At 40.7% G+C, this 22445-nt stretch overlaps 1 protein-coding gene across 1 annotated transcript in view; it reads left to right on the forward strand.

Annotated features, from left to right (window-relative positions):
• The window catches only part of cacna1ea (calcium channel, voltage-dependent, R type, alpha 1E subunit a), a 126214-nt gene that overhangs the window by 23325 nt on the left and 80444 nt on the right, over window positions 1-22445 (forward strand). The window contains exon 3 of the mRNA XM_074635359.1: window positions 22132-22401. Coding sequence (XP_074491460.1) covers window positions 22132-22401 — 270 coding nt within the window. The remainder of the gene's footprint in view (window positions 1-22131; window positions 22402-22445) is intronic.

A 22445-nucleotide genomic window follows, 5' to 3' on the forward strand; every position in this document is an offset into this window, starting at 1 on the left:
CATCATTACAACATTTTCTAAAGAAACCATTATCATTGCATTTGATTGACCCATTGCATCCATTTAAAGGGATAGTTTGGGTGTTTTGAAGTGGGGTTGTATGAGGTACTTTTGCATAGTCGGTGTATTACCTACAGTAGATGATGGTTGACACGCCCCCAGCTTGGAGAAGCAGACAGGAGTTACCGCACGGAAGCAAAGCAATGTACTGCTGTGTGGACGGGGCCGGCAGCAAAACGTATTTTGGCTACCTAAAAAAAGGCCCATTTAAAAAAATCAATATCAGTTTAAGTGTACGCTATATTTAGAATATTTTCACCACTTTACCTTGCTGTCAGACAGCCCTTTCTGACGGGGAACTGAAGCCATCATCTATGCTCTCGCCAGAGAGTAATTTTACCCTTGCAGAACACGGTTGTTGTTGGTCTACTGCTACCTCGATTGGTTAGTTTGTTTGTGTTATTGTGTGACTTTGGTTAGTTTGGATTCACCAATAACACAAACAAACTAACCGATCGAGGTAGCAGTAGACCAACAACAACCGTGTTCTGCAAGGTAAAATAACAGTTTTTTTCAAGGGAGTCTGGTAGCTTTGGCGAGAGAAGAGATAACAGCTTCAGTTCCCTGTCAGAAAAGGGCTGACTGACTGCAAGGTAAAGTGGTGTAAATATTCTAAATATAGCGTTCACTTAAACTGATATTACTTTTTTAGGTGCCTAAAATAAATGTTTCTGCTGCCCCAGTCCAAAGCAGTACATTGCTTTGCCTCCGTGCGGTAAATCTTGTCTGCTTCTCCACACTGGGGGTGTGCCGACGGTCATCTACTGTAGGTAATACACTGACTATGGATAAGTACCTCACACAATCCCACTTCAAAACAACCAAACTAAATTGTCTTGACCTGCAGGGCAAAATCTACTGATTCCTACCAGTTAGACCACAAACTACTCCATCATATCTGCTCTGAATCGTCTGCTTCACATCAAAGCTGGGGGTTTTTTTCAGAGAAAATGTGACACCACTGTTTTGAGTTGAATCATTCATACGTTCACATTTGTCCCCAAACTGATTACTTTGCGCTAACACCCATCACATGAATTTCAGATTTTTTCATAGCCTGACATACTGTCAATGTGTTCCTTGGCTGCTATGCTGAGTGCTGACCAGCAACACACTCATGCACATATATAAAGATCTGCACAGTGAAGACATATTGAGGGATGTCAAATCGACGATTCATGTGATACTTCACAGGTGATGTATTCTGCAAAAGCTGCAGGCCTCAGTGGTTACAGATGGAAGATGAAGACAGCAGCACATCATCATTGCTGTAGGCACTGTGTGTGTGTGTGTGTGTGTGTGTGTGTGTGTGTGTGTGTGTTTGTGTTTGTATGTGCATTGTGTTATCAGTGGTTATCGGTGCCGGCTGTGCGTCCCGTCCGTGTTGGCTCTATTCTCGGCAGGGGTGTGTTTACAGACTCGGACACAGTGTGTGATCCTCATTTCTTCTGATCACAACCTGATTGGAGCATGCTGGCCATGCCGCCGGCCATCCATAAAGTGTCTTCATTTGTTGACTTCATGCTCACAGCTGCAGTTGGAAAATTGCCTGTTTACAACAGCGTCAGTGTTTTCATTCTTTGGACACCGAGCACAAGCCTCATTATTTTTCCACCGGTACAAAGAACACGGTTCAGGGTTCTTGTTTTAGTTGAAGTCTGCATGAAGCATAGCGGGGCCATAAACCAAATGACTTGCGAGCGGCATGACTCCAGGAATAGCAATGTCGGTTGACTACAATACCTCAACTATTGGTTATTGATGGATTAACATGAAATATTATACAGACATTCATGTCCTCCTCAGAATGAATTATAATCACTTATAGCGATCCCTTCCTTTTTCCTCTAGTGCCATCATCAGGTATTTTAATTTGTCCAAGTCAATACTTTGGTTTATCACCAAATACTTGCAGAACTGACATTCCCATCAGTTTCAGTTGTACCTTGTGTTTAGTGTGAATTAACAAATGCCAGCATGCTAACATGCTAAGCTATTGGCTTCTAATTTCCAAGAATTTCCACTTGTAGATGCCCAGCAGAGATTCTAACAGCACCACTTTGTTTAAGTACAGCCTCACAGAGCCGCTACCTACTGTAGCTGCAGACTCTTGTTAGAAAGATTCATCATTTCATGAAAACACTGGAGATAATTTTGTTATCAACCTGGTGAGATACTTGCTCATGTTCAGCCCGAACATTGATTTGACTAAATATCTGTACAGTGCCGAATACGCATTAGTGTTACATGTTTCCAGCAAGTTTGTAAATGATCAAAGGTGTATTCAAACCATGTTGATAATCCTCAGAATAAAGACACATTTCTTTCCAAATTTTTCTTTCTTTTCTTTTTGTCTTGAAGCCAATACAGACTTGATTGTTATAGAAAATCTATAACTTTGTGTCCTCATCCTCTGTCAGAGTTGTTATTATCTTTAAAATAACATTTGAAGAACGAAAAGTTCTGCAGAATTTAATCCGTGCAATTTGTTGCTTTCATATCTGTCTATTGTTGATAAAACTCTGTGTTTTGTGACCCTGCTCAAGAGAGTGGAGAAGCAATAATCTCGTCAGGGAAACAGTGACACCACCTCTGGTTTCAATCTGTCTGCTTCTCTGAGTGTTTGTCTGCCCACAAAGCGTTAGTTCTGAAAGAGCATCTGCACTCTGCTGCCCTTGGAGGGCCTCACACTTTGGTTTATTGTCAAACCTATAGAGCTGCGAGTCAGACGGATATTCAGGAGGGAAGACTCAGGGATTTACAAAGTCCGTCGTTAAATCAGCCGGCAAGTCTGCCATCGGCTCATTCGCACATTCTCTGGAAAACTGAGGGAGTGTGTGATTGATGTTTCAAACAGAGACATAATTGGACACAGCAAGGCAATCTAAATGTAATGAAAACCTGTTAATTCATACCAATTTCACAAGATTTGCTCAAAGGGCTTGAGTGCCCTCTTAGGTTAGAGCTACAGATACTCACTTAAACCTGCAGTAGGCAGAATGTTTTTGGCCTCATTGGGAAAAAATTAAATAGTAACCTTTCAGCATATTGTAATTCAAGTGCTCTGAGAGATAACTAGACTTCTGCACCTCCTCATGGTTCAGTTTTCAGGCATTAAAAAATCTAGCACGTGACGGGAGACTTTGACCAATCACATGTCATTTCAGAGAGAGAGCGTTCCTATTGGCTGTGCTCCGGCTGGTGGGCGGTGCTTGGTATTTCCTCAACTGATCTCAACATGGCTGCCGGGTCACAAACTTTCTCATTTTACAGCTAAACAGTACACTACAAGATGTTTCTGAAAACATTTGAGGCGAGAAATAGGCATTACAGTAACAGAATATTGATTCATATTTGATCAGCGCTGCCTAGTTTGACCGTTTGATCGGAGTTTGTGAGTGATTGACAGCTGCTCAGAGACGGCAGGCTCCAGCTCGGCTCTGATTGGTTGTTTTCCTCTGGTCTGTGAAATCTTGCAGATGCCATTAGGAGGTTCGGAGGACACCGGAGGACACAGAGGCACATTATTTTTCTCAGATTACCGGTACCATGCGCTACTGTCAGGATATAGTGACCGTTTTATAAAAACAACTTTTTTTTTATCAGATTTGCTCCATTTCTACCCACTGCTGCTTTAAGATCAGTTTGAGGTGGTTTTTAAAAGGTCATCTTAAGCAGCTTTGTTCCCTCCATCAATGTTTTACTACTGAAGGTTTGACACTTTATTAGACCTGCCGCCTGACCCTTTCTAATTTCATCAGTATGCAACTGAGAGGAGATTCTGTCTCTCCTTGTATCTGTCTCCTTCTCCTTCATTATTGTCTCCCTGTCAGTGTCAGACAGACACCCAACGCAGTGTAAATGTCAGAGCTGTTTGTCATAAGTGAATTATTAATGATGACACGCTGAAAAGCCATTTTCCGTGCCACAAAACCATGTGTCTGTCAAACAATTTGCAGAATGGAGACGGCGGTGTTATTGATAGAGAATGTGTGTCGGGGGGGGGGAACGTTTGTTCACTCGCACGCTCTGTAATAACGTTTTCATTTAATTCAAGCTGGCATATTTGTTTTGTGAAAAGGACGTATTTGTTTTTGCTGCGTTTAGAGTGGAGAGCTTCTCATTAAGTGATAAAATGATATACTGCTGTGTTCAGTCTCACACTCACCCTCCACCCACCCTCGTTTCTTTCTTTGCTCTCTCTCTCTCTCTCTCTCTCTCTCTCTGTCTGTTTTAATGTGTTTGGATGGCAAAACTGCAAACTGACACGGCTGGTGACCATCACAGAGATGGAGAGAGATCATGAGCTACCAAGTTGTGTGATCTGTCAGTATGATGGTGTCCGAGTTTGACTAAATGTTGCCCTGGGGTGTAAAATGAAGACAGTGAAGGAAAGAGTTTAGGAGTGCAGCAAAGAAAGACAGATACAGAGGGAAGTGGTATGAAACTTTTATGTGAGCGAGTGACCTCACAAGTTCTATAAAGCCCATGATTAATATCATTTATATTTTATTGCTCCAATTATTGCACAGTCATTGTTCTCTTTGGTCTTGATGAATAAAGCTGCAGCAAAGATTGATGAAATTAATTAGTGTTTAAAAATGGCTTTAGTGACCATACATTTTATTATCATATTATATTATCACAATGTCCCCGGTTTTATTCTGGTTGTGATCTTTGTTTCATGTCATCCCTGCCTCTCTCTGTCACCATGTAACTATCAATCTCTGTTGTCACTATCAATAAAGGCAGAATTGCCAGCGGTGCTTTGAGCTAAATGCTAACATCAGCATGCCAACATTGACATTGACAATGTATTCTGTGAATGTGCCTCAATTTCGTCTGCTAGCAATCTACAGAAAAATGCCTAAAAGCATGGGATGCACTACCAACGGGGTAAAGAACCCAGAAATGAGTTTTTATAATCTGCTGAACCGAAAAATCGGAGCCTTTAAGAAGACAAAAGTGAGGCATCAGCAGGAAGAATGGAGAAACTGTGGGATCCTGACAATACCTAAGCCTATGTGTGCAGCAAGCAATTTGTACAATTGTCAGTTTCAGGCTAACTAAATTATATTTCTGTAAGTTAAGCTAAAGTATTTTGACTGTATGACACCTGTGTTATAGTGGAATGTGGATGAATCAGAAAGCTATGCAGTATTATGTTTGCAAGTGCCTTAATCTGCTTTCACATGATAAGACATTTGCTCTTCACTCACATTGAGACAGGGCACAGAGCTTTGCAGAGGCAGCAGGTGAAATATGTAACCACAAAGAGCGCGAGGAATCGCCATTCACTGTTTGTGTCACTAGGCAACAACAGTTGCAGCTGTTCTCATTGGTTTCGCATTGAAAGGTCAGCGGCAACCAAGGTCAAAGTTGAAATAATATTAACTTTGAGTGGTCCGCCACGCCAAGGGTCACTTTCCACCTACTCGGGCGGCATCACTCTCCCCATAGGAAAACAATGGCACAGCCAGCGCAGAGCGATTTTTACCTTTGATCATGTGTGGGCGGCTTTAGCTAACTACAGAAGCTTGCTTACACATAGCTAACATTAGCTTGCTAACAGCGAACTTGTCCCATTATCATCTTCGTTATCAACATAAGCACTCCTGGTAGATATAGTATGCTAAAATAATCTGATGTTTTCAGCTAGCAATCGGCACTCTGTCCGCATTCTCAGCCTTTGTTTGCATATTGTGGCGCCGATTGTTTTCCCCTCTGGTGGGCTCAGCATATGATGCGTTGCGCTCTGTCTCTATGACAATAGATGTTGAGACATTACACTCACAATACTACAAACCCCACGATGACACTAGAGTCAAGGTATCATCAAAGTTATTATAATTCGTCATCTGGGAATCATGAATGTCTGGACAAAATTTTCTGGCAAACCATCTTGTAGATGTTGATATACTGTATTTCAGATGGGACCAAAGCCAAAGTGATGGACCAACAGATCGATGATGCCATTTTATGATTGAATTGTAAAGATATGTTAGTTTAGAGCTCAACACCCTCACATGGCCTATATTTTGGCTCAACACAGAGGATCATCTGCATGCCCCCGTTTCCTGTTCCCCATTCATTCAGTATTACAGCCCTAAATGTTACTCCCATGCATCTCTGGGCTCATGCCCTGCTTTATGACACCAGCTACGTCTCCTGAGGGACCCCTTTATGAAATATGGCCTCCACACCTCCCATTCAACACCACCTGACGGCCGCCCGCTCTCTCATTTACTATTTCAAATTCAGATGGGCACACACACCAAAAACATACACACATTGTGCAGCTCCGAGTTGGAGTCGTAATGCATACGGTTTGCAGGCGTAAGGCATTTATTATCTGTTAAATAATTAATCAGACCATAGATGTGCTGATAAGTCACTTGCTTCAAGCAATATCTTGAAATAATGTTTCAGGCTCTGTGCTGGATGGAATTTTATGTGTCATTTTACATAAAATTAAGTGAGTGAGTGCGCTCTAAGAAGTGTAGCTGTCTTAACTGTAATTCTGGAAAATAAAACAGAAAGCTTCCTGAGGAACATAAAGCTAGATCCAAGTTAGTATCTGAACACTTGATTGAGAAATTAATATTTATTCACCTAGAAGCATCTTCTATCAGCCCCTGTCAAAATAAAAATGAATTCATGTTTGATAATTATTTTAACTTGATTTACCCGCAGAAAGATTTATATTCACTGTAGAGATGGCTACATTTTTCTGTGCAGCTGGTTTGCTGTACAGCTTCTGCTAGAAAAAGCAGCACTTTGTGTTGACCTATACCGCTCTGCCCTGTGATATTAAACCATTTAGCACAGGAAGCAATGTGACCTGCCGACCTGTACATACACACACACAAATAAAACACCCCCATGTAATGACGTTTGGCTGGAGAAGTGACAGCTTTTAACCCCTCTTTTTAAAATAGGAATAGGCTATCAGCCAACAAGATGAAGGATGTCATTTGGGTTTTGAATGTTCCTGTTGATTTGCCAGGTTGCAAGATGTCCAGTTATAAATAAGAAATCCAATAAAATCACTTCTTCCAGAAACATTTATTTCTCCTGGGGAAAAAAAATGCAAAAAAGCAAATTCTTGAAATGTAATTGCTTCTTTGGTAAAGTTATTATAATTATATATACAGTGTGTAGGATTTGGTGGTATCTACCCCTCCACTCACTCCAATCGCAATATGTGTGTCAAAATACCATTTTAAATTATATATTGTTGTTCTACAGAGATGTCCTGGCTGACACTATTTAAGAAAACATCTTTGTTTGGTACAGATCCCTGCAAAAATCTCACCATAATCAATTTGATATTTTTTTTCAATGAAAATGAGAATAATCATGTAAGATCATATCCCAATTGCATGTCAGTCAAAAAAATCACAATTAGATATTTTTTTTAAATCGTCCAGCTCTTGTGGTAACGCCGTTCGCCTCGCTCAGCGGCCATCCTTACCATAATAACACAACTTTACGAGCAACGGAAGTCAGACGGTGGCTGGTGGTACCACGGTTCTGCACTCTGCAGCTCACGTTACACAAGCATGTCGGAGAACAACGGTTATGGTGGGTAACGTAAAAACGGGAAATGCTCTCACTAGAGCCAGTGTTTGGTTTGTCCGTTCTGGGCTACTGTAGAAACATGGCGGAGCAACATGAAGATGACCTGCTCCTCATGTAGATATGAAGGGCTCATTTTAAGCTATCAAAAAAAGGATTCTTAGTTTCAGGTGATTATACACTAATGAAAACATAGTTATTAATATTATATTCCATTTCTGCTTATAGATCCCCCGAAATGTTACACATTGCACCTTTAAAATGTCATTGCTTCTGCTTTATCCTTAATACCTTTATTTCAGGATTTAGATTGAAAACATCCACTGAAATGTGATAACAGACCTCCATGCTTCTTTCTGTTATGCCTATGAGCTGTGTTCAGGCTGATTTCACCATTTTAGAACAAAACTTTAATACTTACTGTACTTTCATAGCTGTGTGTGTGTATGGTGTGTTTACTTGCTGAAACTAGCTAAGCTGTCATGTGCCTCTTTTGACATTAAAGTCCTGACACGCTGAGGAGGATGAATGTGCACCCCGTCATAGACCTCGAAATTCCCTCCCATCCGTTTATTCAAAGCTTCAGATTTAAATATCAAAGATGATTTGCTGTGCTCTGAGAGTTCAGTGCTGTTAGCTTATTGGAGCAAATAATACCTTTGTAGTGCAACAGGATTTCTTTCAGCCATCGACGCTTTCAAGCTAAATGGGCTTAGCAGGGGGCCTTGGCTTGATCAAAATAACCTTTTTTTTTAGATTACAATTCGGTGGTGGGTTGTGGAGTATGTGGCCAGCATCAAGATCCACACATTAGCTTTTGTTGGAGACTAATATGCAGGGAAACAAGCCAGAGACACGCCTGAAGTGTGTGTGCGAGATATTCATCACATCCATCCCCCCCCCCCCCCAGCTGCATGACTTATGTTCCTCCAGGAGGGTAGTAGTTCTGACAAATGGGGAGAAGGATGCTGGGTAAGCAAACTGAGTCGTCATCAATATCCAACATAGCAGACTTCAGCGTCCTGTCTGTGACCCCTAGTGGAGCTGCTGGGAACTGCTTACCGCACACAGACAGGCTCATGCATGCATTCATGAGACAAATGGATGGTGTTTTAGCCTTTGTGAAGTAATCATTTGTTTATTATCATGATGCCATTTAAAATTAATGAGTAGATTAAAGATAGAGGCATCAAAATCTAACTGCAGGGATTCACAGGAGAAATATGGAATAATTGAAATCGATTTTTTTGAGAATTATTCATGCAGAGGTTCAATGAGAACGAGAAAGTGACACCTCACATATGTAAAGCTCTTTTTAGGTTTAATTTGGCACACTTGAACGCCCCCTGCATGCTGAATCATTGATAAAGAGAAGCAGCGGCTGAGACTGCAAGCACACAGAGAACTGATGAATCATTCCTCCATCTTATTCATCGCAAGCCAAAGTTTGATTTTATCCTGCGTGCGTTAGATTAGCGTTGTTTGGCCCGCCAGAGGCCATTCATAATCCACAGTCTTAGTGATTCACTGCTGCTTCAGTGGAGCTCTTCTGCACAGTATGTTTTGCAGATCAGAGCAGCTGCCACTTAAGAAGCCATTAGGTAATGATGTGGAGTGATAAAATCAAGAATACCCAATCTGCAGCTGCTGGGACAGTTTTGGTAATCTGAATATCCACCAGCCTACCAGCCTCCTGGTTATGACTAGCAGACCCCTCACACACCTCTGTGAGAAATTTACAGCTGCCTGTTGACAGTATTGATCTGTCTGGCTGCCAGTTTGATTATTAACGCCCTTTTCAGTCACTCTAATTTTGAGCCAGATAGATATATGGACTAATGGATGGTTTAATTTAAAAAGTAAATAGCTGCAGCACCAATCAGTCACTGAGAAATCCTTATTCATGGCTTTTCTTGATTAACCCACCTGCTTCCTGCTCGCTGTATATTATGATGGATTTCCATCATCAGGATTTAATGGGTTTTTTTGCACCATGTTTCTGAAATTTTTGGCCTGAAACAGGTCTCCAAACCACTGACCATAAATGCTGTTGGGTAATAGAAACATTCCTCAAATCACCTAAATGTGTTGTTTTCGTCGAACAAGAAAACCACATTTTCAGGTGTTTATTCTGCAAACTTATGTTTTCCTCCTCTCAAGATACTTTCAGCTCTTTTATATGAAATTTGACAGAGGAAAAGCTTTCATTGCCTAAACAGGCTGAAAAAAGGATCAGGATCAGGCTTATAAATTGGCAACAGGATAGCAGTCCAAACAGTCAAATAAATCCAAGAGGGCACGACTAGTGAGCAGGTCAGGAGCAGGGGTGGATGAAGTACCTGAAAGCCACACTTGAGTAAAAGTACAACTATCTAGCTAGAAAATTACTTTAGTAGAAGTTTAAGTCACCCATTAGAACATTACTTGAGTAAAAGTCTTGAAGTATCTGATATTTACTGTACTTAGGTATCAAAAGTAATTTTCTGATATTAAATGTACTTAAGTATTGAAAGTAAAAGAACAAGTAAATGCTGTTAATAAAAGAGCAAACAAGTCAGAATTGTATTCCTCTTAACATGGACACCACCTGAAAAATGGACGCTACGTTACACTTGAAGAAAAATTAGGTCTTCACAACTTGAAGGATTTAAAGAACTAAATCTAGTTTTTCCTTCCCTCATAGTCACAAGTAGCATGTAGAGTGATCTGTCATACAGCCTGAGCCTGACTTGAGCGGAAATCGAAACTGAACTACGGCTTTGAGAGCACTTTGTTTACACTTGCCCATCACGTGAATGATGTATCTTGCAAACCAGGACCACTGATTCCCCAAACCTGCTTGCAATAGTAATGAGTAACAAGGATGCTCAAGGGAAATGTACTGAAGTAAAAGTAGATATTGCATTTAGGAAATATAGTGGAGTAAAAGTGAAGGTTGACAGAAATATAAAAACTCAAGTAAAGTACAGATACTCCCAAAAAATACTTAAATACTGTAACAAAGTATTATTACTTCGTTACATTACGCCACTGGTCAGGAGCATGTGGAGATGGGCTGGTGTAAATACTGTGGAGGGTAATTGTGGGGGATGAGGAACAGGTGAGCAGGTGGATGTAAGGGTCAAGTGACTGGGATACATATCAAGGAGAAATGAGCGAGGATGCACAGGTGTATCCTACGTGAAAGTCTTTTCGTATTAAAGAGGCGTGACAATGGACATCTGATGCAGCTGTGCCACACGTCATATTTAATTGACGTTGCTTTAAAATGACGGCTCCAAAGCACGGATGTCTCATTTTGTTGAATGCCTGTTGCCTCGACTGCTCTCTCCTCATCTTCCTCCTCCGCTCGCTTCTCAGGTGGGAAGGACTAAGAAGTGAGGAAAGGAGGCGAGGAAAGAGATCGAGGGAGGGACTGAAGGGCAGACTGAGAAAAATACAAACAATTGAGGCAGCTTTTGTGACAGTAAATGGCTTTTATATGGTTCACAGCCAGGAAACAAATATATATCCTCATAATGTTAATCATTTGTATATAAATATAGAAACATGTTTAACCACAATGTTGACAGACAATAGCATACATTTTTAGACATCCCCCTGTATTATGAACTCCAAATATACAAACGGATGAATTTCCTGTTCCATTAAATGATGCAGTACCTCTATTTGTCACTAGATGGAGGTAATTGCTCAGCAATCCTGTTTCTACCACCCTTGACTTTATTCAAAGAAAGGGTTGTGCAACATTAGACAGATGTTAGGATACATAATATGACAGCAGTGTCAGTACACATATAAATTAGTGTCAAACTGATATACGAAGACGTAATTGAGCTTTTATTAAATATTAAATATTAGCCGAAAATGTCATCCCCCTGCACTATGATGGAGGTACATTAAAACAGCCTGTGAAACCGACCATGATGTTCCATTTTCTTTGCACAATTGATTCCTTCATAAACCGTTTGATTATGTCTTTCATTACTTGATTCTTCATTTAAAGATGTAATGTTTCCCAGAGTTTTCTGTATCATTGGTGTCATGTATCACGGCTCAAGAAACTGGTACTAAAAGGTAAAATCTTTGATCCAAATGTCACCCCAATGGTATTCAAAATCTGTCCCAAAACAATTGATCGTTTTTAATATATTTCCTACTAGAGGACAAACATTAAACAACAATTATCGAACATTTTAGATAAAAGATTGTTTTTCCACCTCGCAATTATTATTAGGGCATTAAAACTACTATGCTCGTAACATTAACTCCACAGCGTGATGCCAAAGGCTGCACTACAGTGTTTTTATCTGCTGCTCAACTTCCTTGGGCCTCAAAAGCTGTGTAAAGCTTGTATGAATGAATCTCTCAAAAACAATTTGGTCATTGTACGGCTAATCCTCTTCCAAGTCTCATCACAGCAGATTCAGTACATGAGGAGGAAAAAGACGCAGCTGTCTCAAACTCCTAAAACGCTTTATCTTTCTAAATGAAGTCACTTAAATTAATCGAGTATCTCAGTACAGCCGTATAAATGTCAGTGTTTGTTTGTTTTGTTATCTGGTTGATGCTCGCAGCGCACCATTCACTGCCCAACTGTTGCTTTGACCACTCTAAACTTGCAATATGGCAGAAACCAGGTCAGCAACATGCTTGCAGACGGAGTCGTTTGTCTGGAGACAACGATCATAACTCAACCCCCCGTGGGGAGCGATTATTTATATAGCTTATTCCATAAAATCTAGGGTTACGGTGACAGATTCACAGGGCTGAGAAAAGGGGGCATGTCAGTTCAGTTGCTAGGAAACAAGTAGGAGGAAGACAACATTCGAAGGCAGAAATCTGGGTTGGGTCGAGAGAGAGAGCGAGAGAGAGAGATAGAGAGAGAGAGGGTAAGACAGCTGTAGAGATAGAGGAGGGTGAGCGAGAGAGTAAGACAGAAAGAGAGACATGGAGTGAAATCGTGCCGCAGGGTAAATGTGTTTCATCATATTTTCTTTGGGTGCTGATCAAGGCCATGAAAGAAAGCAACAGTGCTGCTATTTCCATGCTGAGACGACTATTGATTCTGCCAAACCCACTTGTAATTATTCCTGTTTTTATGATCAAAAACACGTTCCCAATGTAAAGCCCAGAAATTCAAATCGTGGTTGTTGTATCATTAACACACACACCCCGACACATGCAAAGCCACACATACAGCACACTCTCACACACATACACAAAAGTCCTCTCATGTTCCATCCATTACCATCTCAATGAAGCTAAATATAGTCCAATCCCCCGACCCCCTTCATCTCGCCACATCAATAGGTCTGGCTTCGTCGTCTGTCTGTCCTTCTGCGTTTGCCCGGAGCGTTTCTGTGTCATGTTGAATTCTGAAGTCTGGCCGATGGCACACTGACCCAGCACAGCGGTTATTTTTGGGGAAATTAATAGGTTTAAGCCTGATATACAAGCTAATTAATGGGAACACTTGACACATACTGACACTGTGTAAAGTAGGTGTTGTTGTAGGTGAATAATATCCAAAGTAATATATTTTTAGTAGTAAAAATGTGTTTAAATTACTGGCTTGTTGGGAAGGAGGCTAAATAACGCTCCAAACTTACATTAAAGTCTGGCAAGGAAAAACTGGCTATGCCATTTTCAAAAGGGGTCCCTTGACCTCTGACCTCAAGATATGTGAATGAAAATGGGTTCTATGGGTACCCACGAGTCTCCCCTTTACACACATGCCCACTTTATGACAATCACATGTAGTTTGGGGCAAGTCATAGTCAAGTCAGCACACTGACACACTGACAGCTGTTGTTGCCTGTTGGGTTTGAGTTTGCCATGTTGTGATTTGAGCATATTTTTTATACTAAATGCAGTACCTGTGATGGTTTCTGGACAATATTTGTCATTGTTTTGTGTTGTTAATTGATTTCCAATAATAACAATATACATACATTTGCATAAAGCAAGCATATTTGATAAGAGTATTAAACACTTGAAAAATCTCCCTTTAAGGTACATTTTGAACAGATAAAAAATTTACAATTAATTTGCAATTAATCACGATTAAATATTTTAATCGATTGACAGCCTTAGTTTAAATTCATTACTCAAATTATTCTATTATCAATTCAATACAGTTGGTCAAACCATGTGGTCATCCGTGTCTCCAACTGTTCTCCAAGCTCATTTCTACTGGAAATATTCAGTTTTTTTACATTTGCCAATATGGTTATGTTTCCACTCATACTAATTAGTTTGTCACACATTCAGCAGCATACATCAGCTGTGAGGACAGACTGTGTGAACAGATTGTTTTTTGCTGATGCATTCCTGCATTTTCGAGCAGTCCATGATTATTGTCTCTGGTTTTAAGCCATATCTATGAAATGAAATGCAAAACCAGACTGGATTTCAGTCCAAGCATAATGGCAGCTCAATTAAATTTGATTTAAAATTGAATGAATTGTGTGACGGCCCTTCTGCTTGGTGCTTCTGTCTCAGTAATCAACGACACACCTGTGCCCGGTGTGCCCCATATATACTGTATAAGGCAGAGCAGCAGCCAGTCTGTGGGCAGATCTCTTGTGGCTTTTTGGTTCCTTTCTCTTGGTTTTACAGCACAACACCCATGCATCACTTTTCCACTCATCCACTCCCTAAACTATACTGACTCTACAGATTCCTCATATCTATCTGTTTGACTTGTTTTGATTATTTTGTGGCTCATAAATTACTTAATTCGTTAGTATACCTGTGTGTCTCCTGTTTTAGTCCCAGTCTGAGAGCCAGGCTATTACAGTTAGAATGATGTTTGTCTTTGGGTGTAACAGCAACACGGACAATGGCTCAGTATCTGCCAGTGTTTTCATGCCTTTTGCAGCTCATTAATGGTGCATTTTGTGGCCACGGACAAACACACTGAGCGGTGCCTTGCATCTAATTAGCAAAGTCTACCCTCCCGTTATTGCACATGTATTTTATCATGCATATAAGACAAAATATAAGATAGGATCATTTCTCATTCTGTTTTGTGTTAAAATATCTGCTTCTGAAGCGCAGGTGCAAATTTACACAGGTATGAGGGAAGGTGGTGGTGGGGAGAAATAAAAGAGACAGAGAGCAGTAGTTCACATTAAATGAAAACGATATATGACTGTGTTAAACAACAAACAAAGAGCAGACAGGGAGTTATGGCTCTGTCTGTGGTCATTAATCCTCAACTTAAAGTTGAATTTGTTGTTCATTGAGCTGCTGCCTCACTATGGCGATGGCAAGTGCACTCTTAGGAGATATATAATGTATTTTGAAAACCTCAAAACCCAGTGAATGTCAGCCACTCCCGTTCCAACTGTCTTTTTCTGACTTTTGCAGGGCAGCCCCCTTCCGTGTTTTTGTGGTGCACCCACTGTGCTGTCATTGGAGTTTTTGGATTATAAGTTAAAGTTTCTCCTTGTCAGTACACCTGCTGCTTTTGCAGCTGTCCCTTGCAAACTGTGTGAAGTGTAGCTAGTAAATCCAACAGAATGTGCACTCAACTAGAGTTATCCTGTCCAGTTATTTGTGCAATCATCCTTAAATGCAGGAAACATAAAGGAGAGCGGTCGACATGACTGCTCTGCAGTCAATACTGTAGCACTCTGCACATGACTGCTATTGTAAGGTACAACACAGGTTGTACCTTACAATAGTCAAGCTGAGCTTTTAGGCTGTTGTCTGAAATGAGACACCCTCTGTGTTGTGAATGATGAATTACCGTGAAAGTTGACTGAATGTTGGGCATGTTGAAAACTTGCTCTGACAAAGGTCTTTGTGACCAAAAGCTTAGATAATACATTTAGTTCAATGATGATAAGTGTGCAGATGTTTTTGCATCTAACTTCATGTTTTATTGTAGTGTGTGGCAGTTTTGGAATTTATAGATGTATTAATTTTCTATTTGACATTATTCATAGTGTTGTGTCTTCAGTTAATGAAATGCCTCTTGATATTTTATGCTGTATAATAAACTGCAGAATATGTGCTTGAATGTTCTGATGACTAGTCTGATGACATGACATTGATAATTAAATGTTTTAAGTGCAGTTGTTGCATTAAAATTGGGTAAGACAAACTTTGTTGCTCACTTTGTTGCTCATATCTCAGCAGTCTGAGGAAGCTGGACAACATCATCTCTTCACGGATGTCTTGTTGCTATAGAAACTAATCTGACAGTGATAGATAGAAAACTATTTTATGTTAGGTTAGCCTTGCAAGAGTAGTAAAAAGTGTGTTCAGAAAACCGAGATGGCGACGGCCAAAATGCCAAACTCAAGGCTTCAAAACGGCAGTCTACAAACCAATGGGTGACGTCACGGTGACTACGTCCACTTCTTATATACAGTCTATGGCCTATCCAAAGCCTTCATGTCTCTGGATTAAGAACCATACAACACACTGCACTACCCAGGATCCTTTGGTGCAAGGGTTCTCATTAAACATGTATAGAGTTCAAACGTCCTAACTAAATGAAATGAAGACTGAGCTCTAGTTACAACATGGGTGTAGTGGAATAAAATAGATGGAGTGAAGCACTCTAAAACAAGTATGAAACTCTTTAAAGTTGTTGATGTTCTGATCATACTGTGTGTTGACCTGCTCTTTTATACCCGCACATGTAAAGCCCCTCTCTTGGCTGTCAACAAGTGCTTTCTCCACACTGATGAAAATGTGTTGACATGTCTTACTCAGAAAGACACACAGATTCCTTATCTGACGTCTCTGTCTGTCTGTCTGTTTCACAGCACTGTGTAAATAATGTTTCTTCAGCTGTATGCGTTACTCACTACACTAGCTGCCAGCACTCACAATTACACTACTTGTCATTTAGTCAATGATTAATGTTTCCTTTTTCTTTCCCTTATTACCGCATACCTACCTGACTTGGTTTCAAACTAAAGTTCTCCACAAAGGAACAAAAAAGAGAAACACCTACATAAACAGCCGGAGGTGTGTGTGAATACAAGTCTATCAGTTAGTACGTGTTCCATTCAGAATGAATTTATAAGATCCAGACTATACAAGCTTCATTGTGTCACCCAGGAAGTGAAGATAATAGTTTTTTTACCTTTAGTTTGTGCTGTTGAACATTTTGTAAGAGAAGAAGTTCCTTTCTTCTAGATTGGATGTGTTTTCCTTGTTATGTAGTTAAAGGAACAGTGTGTAACAATCGGGGATCTATAAGCAGAAATATAATATAATATAATATCCTCTGAGCGAGGTGAACGGCGTTACCACGGTTTTGCACTCTGCGGCTCACTTTACGGCAGTCTTGGAAAGGGAGGAGTGAGCGGAGGGGTATTCAGTTGGTTGCAATCTGGAACCACACCACTAGATGCCACCAAATCCTACACACTGTACCTTTAAGAGATTTTTTTAAACTCTCTGCTCCAACTATACAGTATGTCCTGCACTGCTGCTTTACACAATATATGTGGTGCTGTTGTCCTTGCTGAGTTGGCACATGTCAGGAAACTGAAGTTGTCATAATGTTTCTGAATCTAGTATTTTTAGCATAATAATAACTGAGCTGCACAATACCTTATTAATGTGTCATCTTCCAAATCCCCATTGGACTAGGTTGCAAAAATCAAGACTCATCATACAAACTAACCAAATGCAAAATCACCAACTGGCAATCTTTGTCAATTATAGCCTTGTTGAGGAAATGTGCACTGGCAATAAATTGGCCATCCTGGTTGTGTCTGTTGTAGATGTCATCTATTTTTGGTTTTGTGTGGACAGTAATCGCAACACGTGAAAAGCCAGGTGAGCACAGGAGCTTGGTGGAAAGCTGTTGGCTGCAAACGTTCACATATCACAACCGAACATGTGTCAAGTGAATTAACAAGTGGGCTTTCAAATGACTCTTCTTTTCCTCGGGGTTAAGAAGCCAATTTAGTTACAAGACTATTAAGCGAAAAGCGTGATAATGACCAGGTTTGAGATACAAGCCCGCCAGGTATCTCCGTTCACTTGTTCTATTTTGGAATTGAAATCTTTGTTCTCACCTCCGTCCTGTGTCACTAAGTCCCATTACCGGAGCAGGGACTGTCAACCTGCTGTCATGACAGCAAGCAACCTTGGTAACCCCGTGTTCCTCGGCTAGATTTTTGCAAGCTAGACGTCTCTAACAGCTAGGAGAGGATTTTCCAACATTGACAACACGTCTACGATGTCAAATTAAATGTCTCCACCAATATTTACTTTACTTTAGATTACTCACATTTATTACCAAATAGAAAGGATACTCACCAGACAAAGGGATTTTCACAACCTGGCAACCCAAATATTATTCTTGTTAATGGCTTATAACTGATCCATAAATCATTAGTAAAATGTTTATTAACCACCAATGAAGCCATTAGTTACAACTTACAAGCTCTTTATACCTGATAGCCAGTGGTGTCAGTTTAAATGTTTTGTTGGTTTGATCAAAGCTGAAGTGATTGGTTGATGAGAGCCTTTCAGCAAAGACACTTTCAGTTGGGTTCAGTCATAGTCCTTCTATAAAATAACCTTTTATTAATTAGAGAAAGAACTACTGACTCAAAAGCATCATCTACAACAAAGAGGCTCCACCAGCTCGCTTTCTGCCTTTTTCCAAGAAAGAGACATCATCCCTCCACCCTAATCATCCCTGTTGCTAACGCCTAATTACCATAATTCACCCCTCACCTCTCAGCCAAGAGAGCTGTGGCTGCTTCACGCTCTTCTCCTGGCAGAAAACAATGCAATGGTTTCACCGCTGCACAGAAGAAGTGGCAGAAGTAACATTTCTATCACACAAAAAGCAAGTAAAATGTTATTTTTCTTTCAACATTTCTTCTTTTTTTTTTGCCTCATAACTGGAGGAGACCATTCTAGGACAATTTGTACGTTTCTTCTCACCATTTATAATGAGCAGATGTCAGAAATCTGTCTGTTATGTCTTCTATTTTTAATGCCCATAATGTGTTGGAGCACTAATGAGTTGGAGGCCACACACCATTGATCACTGCCTTCGTCATACCACCATCACTAAATACCCATCAGTGTCAGTGTCTCTCTCCTGTGGTTCATCTTCTCTTTCACTTCTGTTTCCATCAACATCAGCTTACTGGTGAATTTAACTTATTTACTTCACACTGATTCTCTCAGCTTGATGCTCTTTGAGAATAAAAGCTTTCATTCAGGCATACATGCTTTATATCTTTTGGGCCTTTTTCATTAAAAAGGCTAAGAAAATTGTTAAAGCAGCTGGGCACTGTAGTTTTTAGCAATTTTATTGAAATAAAAGTAAATATAGCATGGACGGTTTTCAGCCATGGATTAATACACATCTAGTATTAACAACAGCAGGACGGTGGGCAGCATGTGTGATTGACTCAAAATAAACATGTTACACACACACAGTACAGTGCCCATGTTCATTATAATGAAGGAACATGTTATCCACCACAAAGGTGTGGTTCACTGAGGTGTTTTAAGCAGACGGCAATGTCAGTCTATAAGTCGATCCACCACTTTAGTTGAGACTGAAATATCACTTTTTCTCTAGCGCCTCCGGGTCAACACTTGTGATTTTGAGTGAAATCTCTCAACAACTATTGGATGGATTGCCATGAAATTTAGTACAGATGTACCCCATAGTATGACCTGTTACTATTTTGGTTATCACTCAGGTCAAAATGTGTATTTGTCCCAATACCAAAATACCTGCAAACTAATGACATTCACCGCCTCAGTTTTATTTTGTTTTTAGTGCTACTTAGGAAAAGTTTGTTTCCCAACTTAGATGTTAGCATTATTATTGTGAGATTGTTAGCATGCTGATGTTAGCATTTAGCAATACACAAGCCAGCCTGCTTTTCTGGCTATTCTGACCTACAATGCTCAATACTGTGCAGCAGATGTATGAGCAAGAGGGTCAAAGTTCAAGGCAAAATTTTATGATGAAGTGCAACATTATGTACTTTGTAAGCTGCAGTATGTATTAAAAATAAAAAGTATGTGATTTGGAACGTAGCCTAAGTGTTGTTGGATAATAATGGAAGACTGTGGCACAAAGGAGGAAGCTATATCAGACTTTGGCTACACAGATAAAAACGTGTTTGTAGAATCAATTCAGCATTGGTTTGGTTCTTTTCAAGGTGGTTTGTTGACAACAAGAGAAATGAAGAATATCACCAGACTCTTTAAAGCTAATCACCTTAATTATTGCTTGATCTATGCTTGATCTAACATTTCAACTTCACCCTGTTCTCCTATATCCCCCCCTGTTCATTGTGAAAATCCCACATCCTCATGAGAGTAGATGTGATCACTTCCAGCCAGCACACAGCAGCCGTCCTCCCCCTCACTATCACGGCTTTGCAATAGCAGGTTCTGAACGATGTAATTAGCCAAAGATGCTCGCTGCTGTCCCTCCTGAGTGTCTTTGCTGGGCGCTGGTTTGATTTCACAACAGGTGTTTACTCCCCTCCAGGCTCCATGCCTGACCAGCATTCAGTTAAATATCACCCTCTTCAAATGGCCAGTCAGTCACAAGAAAAAGGTGTAGTGATCCCACATTACACCTTTAATATTTTTACAAGAATTTTAAGCACATTTTCTGCAAAAGCATGAAATCAGTGAAGGTCTTAATATGTGGAAAACAGGTTTACATGCTGTCAGCTATAATTGGTTTACATAATCTCTCCTCGTCAAGATGGAGGCGTCTAATATTTGTTTACATTACATTGTGGCTTTATCAATTGAACTGTGTTTATCGTCTGTTAACACACGGTTTGTTAACACACGGTTTGTTAACACACGGTTTGTTAACTCAATCAGCACATATTAAAGGGGACATATCATGCTTATTTTCAGGTTCATGCTTGTATTTTGGGTTTCTATTAGAACATTTATACATGCTTTAATGTACAAAAAACACATTATTTTTCTCATACTGTCCGTCTGAATATACCTGTATTCATGCTCTCTCTGAAACGCTCCGTTTTAGTACATTTCAACGGAATGGCAACGAAATTGCGTTGCTAGGCAACAGCTTGGGTCCATGTGTACTTCCTGTCAGCTGATGACATTCACATACACTGTAACAGGAAATAAACTGGGACACATTTCGAATGTTTACGTTTAAAACTGTGAAATGGTCTAAATATTGTATATTTGTGACATCACAAACGGACACATCCTCCAGACCAACAGAGGTTTCCCGTGTCTTGTGAAGTGACGGGGCTCCGCAGTGAGAAACTTTACCATCTCCGACCAGGTGCCGGTGTCTCCCTGCGAGCGCAGTCGGGAGAAGATAACGTTTCTCTTCCTGCTTCAGCCCCGGCACTGACCCGCTTTCCCTGCTTCAGCCCTGGAGGCTGAAGCAGGAAAAGCCAACACTAGGATCAGCATTGATTCATGGAGAGACCTCCGTCTGGTCAGCTAACATTACTGCCAAGCAGGTGAAATATAGAGTGATATTGTGGTTTTAGCTGACGTGTGTCGCCTCACTATTTACCGGTCTATTTAGAGCGAGCAAGCGCGAGCCCAACGCTGACTTTCGTTGACTTAACGGCCACAGGTGTCGCTGTTAACAAGCATTTCTGATTCTTACAAACAGTCCCTTTAAACCTGCTTTATAATATAAAAGAAATGAAAATCTCACCTTTTTTTTTACAATATGGGACCTTTAAAGTGCATGTGTGGGGTTGGACGAAGGTTAGGAGAGCTGCCTGTCTGTCTCATGAGGAGACACTGTTGTTGTCTCCTCCTGCTCTTCTCTTGGTGTGTGCAGGTTTAAAGGGAGACACTTCTCTCAGCATCCCACTGCAGACAAGACGGATTGAAGGGTTTTATTTTCCTCTGCGTAACATGTAGTTGACAGCTTGTTTTGTTCGCGTTGTTTCGGGAAAAACATCGTGGAAATGGAAAGTTTTTTTCCCCCTGCTCGTCCTCTTTTACGCACGCAGCAGTAGGATAGTGCAGTAGGTGGTCAACAGAGAAGAGAAGAGACAGGAGTGATGTGCCTCTGAATTACTCAGAGGAGGACTAGTTGATTTAAAACCCCCATGCATGGATCAACCTGCTCTTCTGAGGATGGCTGAAGACGTGACCTGTTGCAGCTCCTTTTCTTTCACATATTAAGTGTTTGGATGGATGAAAACGCTGCGTAATGACTCACAGACGACGGGTTGTTACATGAGGCGGAATTGATTTACTTTTTTTGGATTTGTGTCCTTTGGTTTTTACGCAGAGCGCACATGAAATCGAAAAAAAACCTCGTGAATGTTTTTGAAACCGATTTTGAAGTTGAGGAAAACTGAGTTGCGTGTTTTTAGCGAATACAAACTGATGATGGACTAAAAACTGGTCAGGATCTCAGTGCCACACCGAGCGCAGCACCGCGCCCTGCTTTCTGCTTTCTAGGAGACTAAAAACCTCCTTTTCTCCTCTTCCTCTCCTCCATCCCCTCCTCTCCAGAATGGCCCGGTTCGGAGACGACGTCCCGGGCTTGTTGAGCTCAGGAGACGGAGGATCCGAGCGCAACCGGACCCGAGATGGAGCCGCCGTGTCCACAGGTGGCATCTCTCCTGCAGCCTTCAAGCAGACCAAAGCGCAGCGAGCCAGAACCATGGCCCTGTACAACCCCATCCCAGTCAGGGAGAACTGCTTCACCGTCAACAGGTCACTCTTCATCTTCGGAGAGGACAACATGGTCAGGAAGTATGCCAAGAAAATCATTGAGTGGCCATATCCTTTTTTCCCTTCTCTGCTTCATGGTGTAAAAATGAAAC

The sequence above is a fragment of the Sebastes fasciatus genome, chromosome 5, assembly GCF_043250625.1.
Source record: "Sebastes fasciatus isolate fSebFas1 chromosome 5, fSebFas1.pri, whole genome shotgun sequence".
Taxonomy (NCBI): domain Eukaryota; kingdom Metazoa; phylum Chordata; class Actinopteri; order Perciformes; family Sebastidae; genus Sebastes; species Sebastes fasciatus.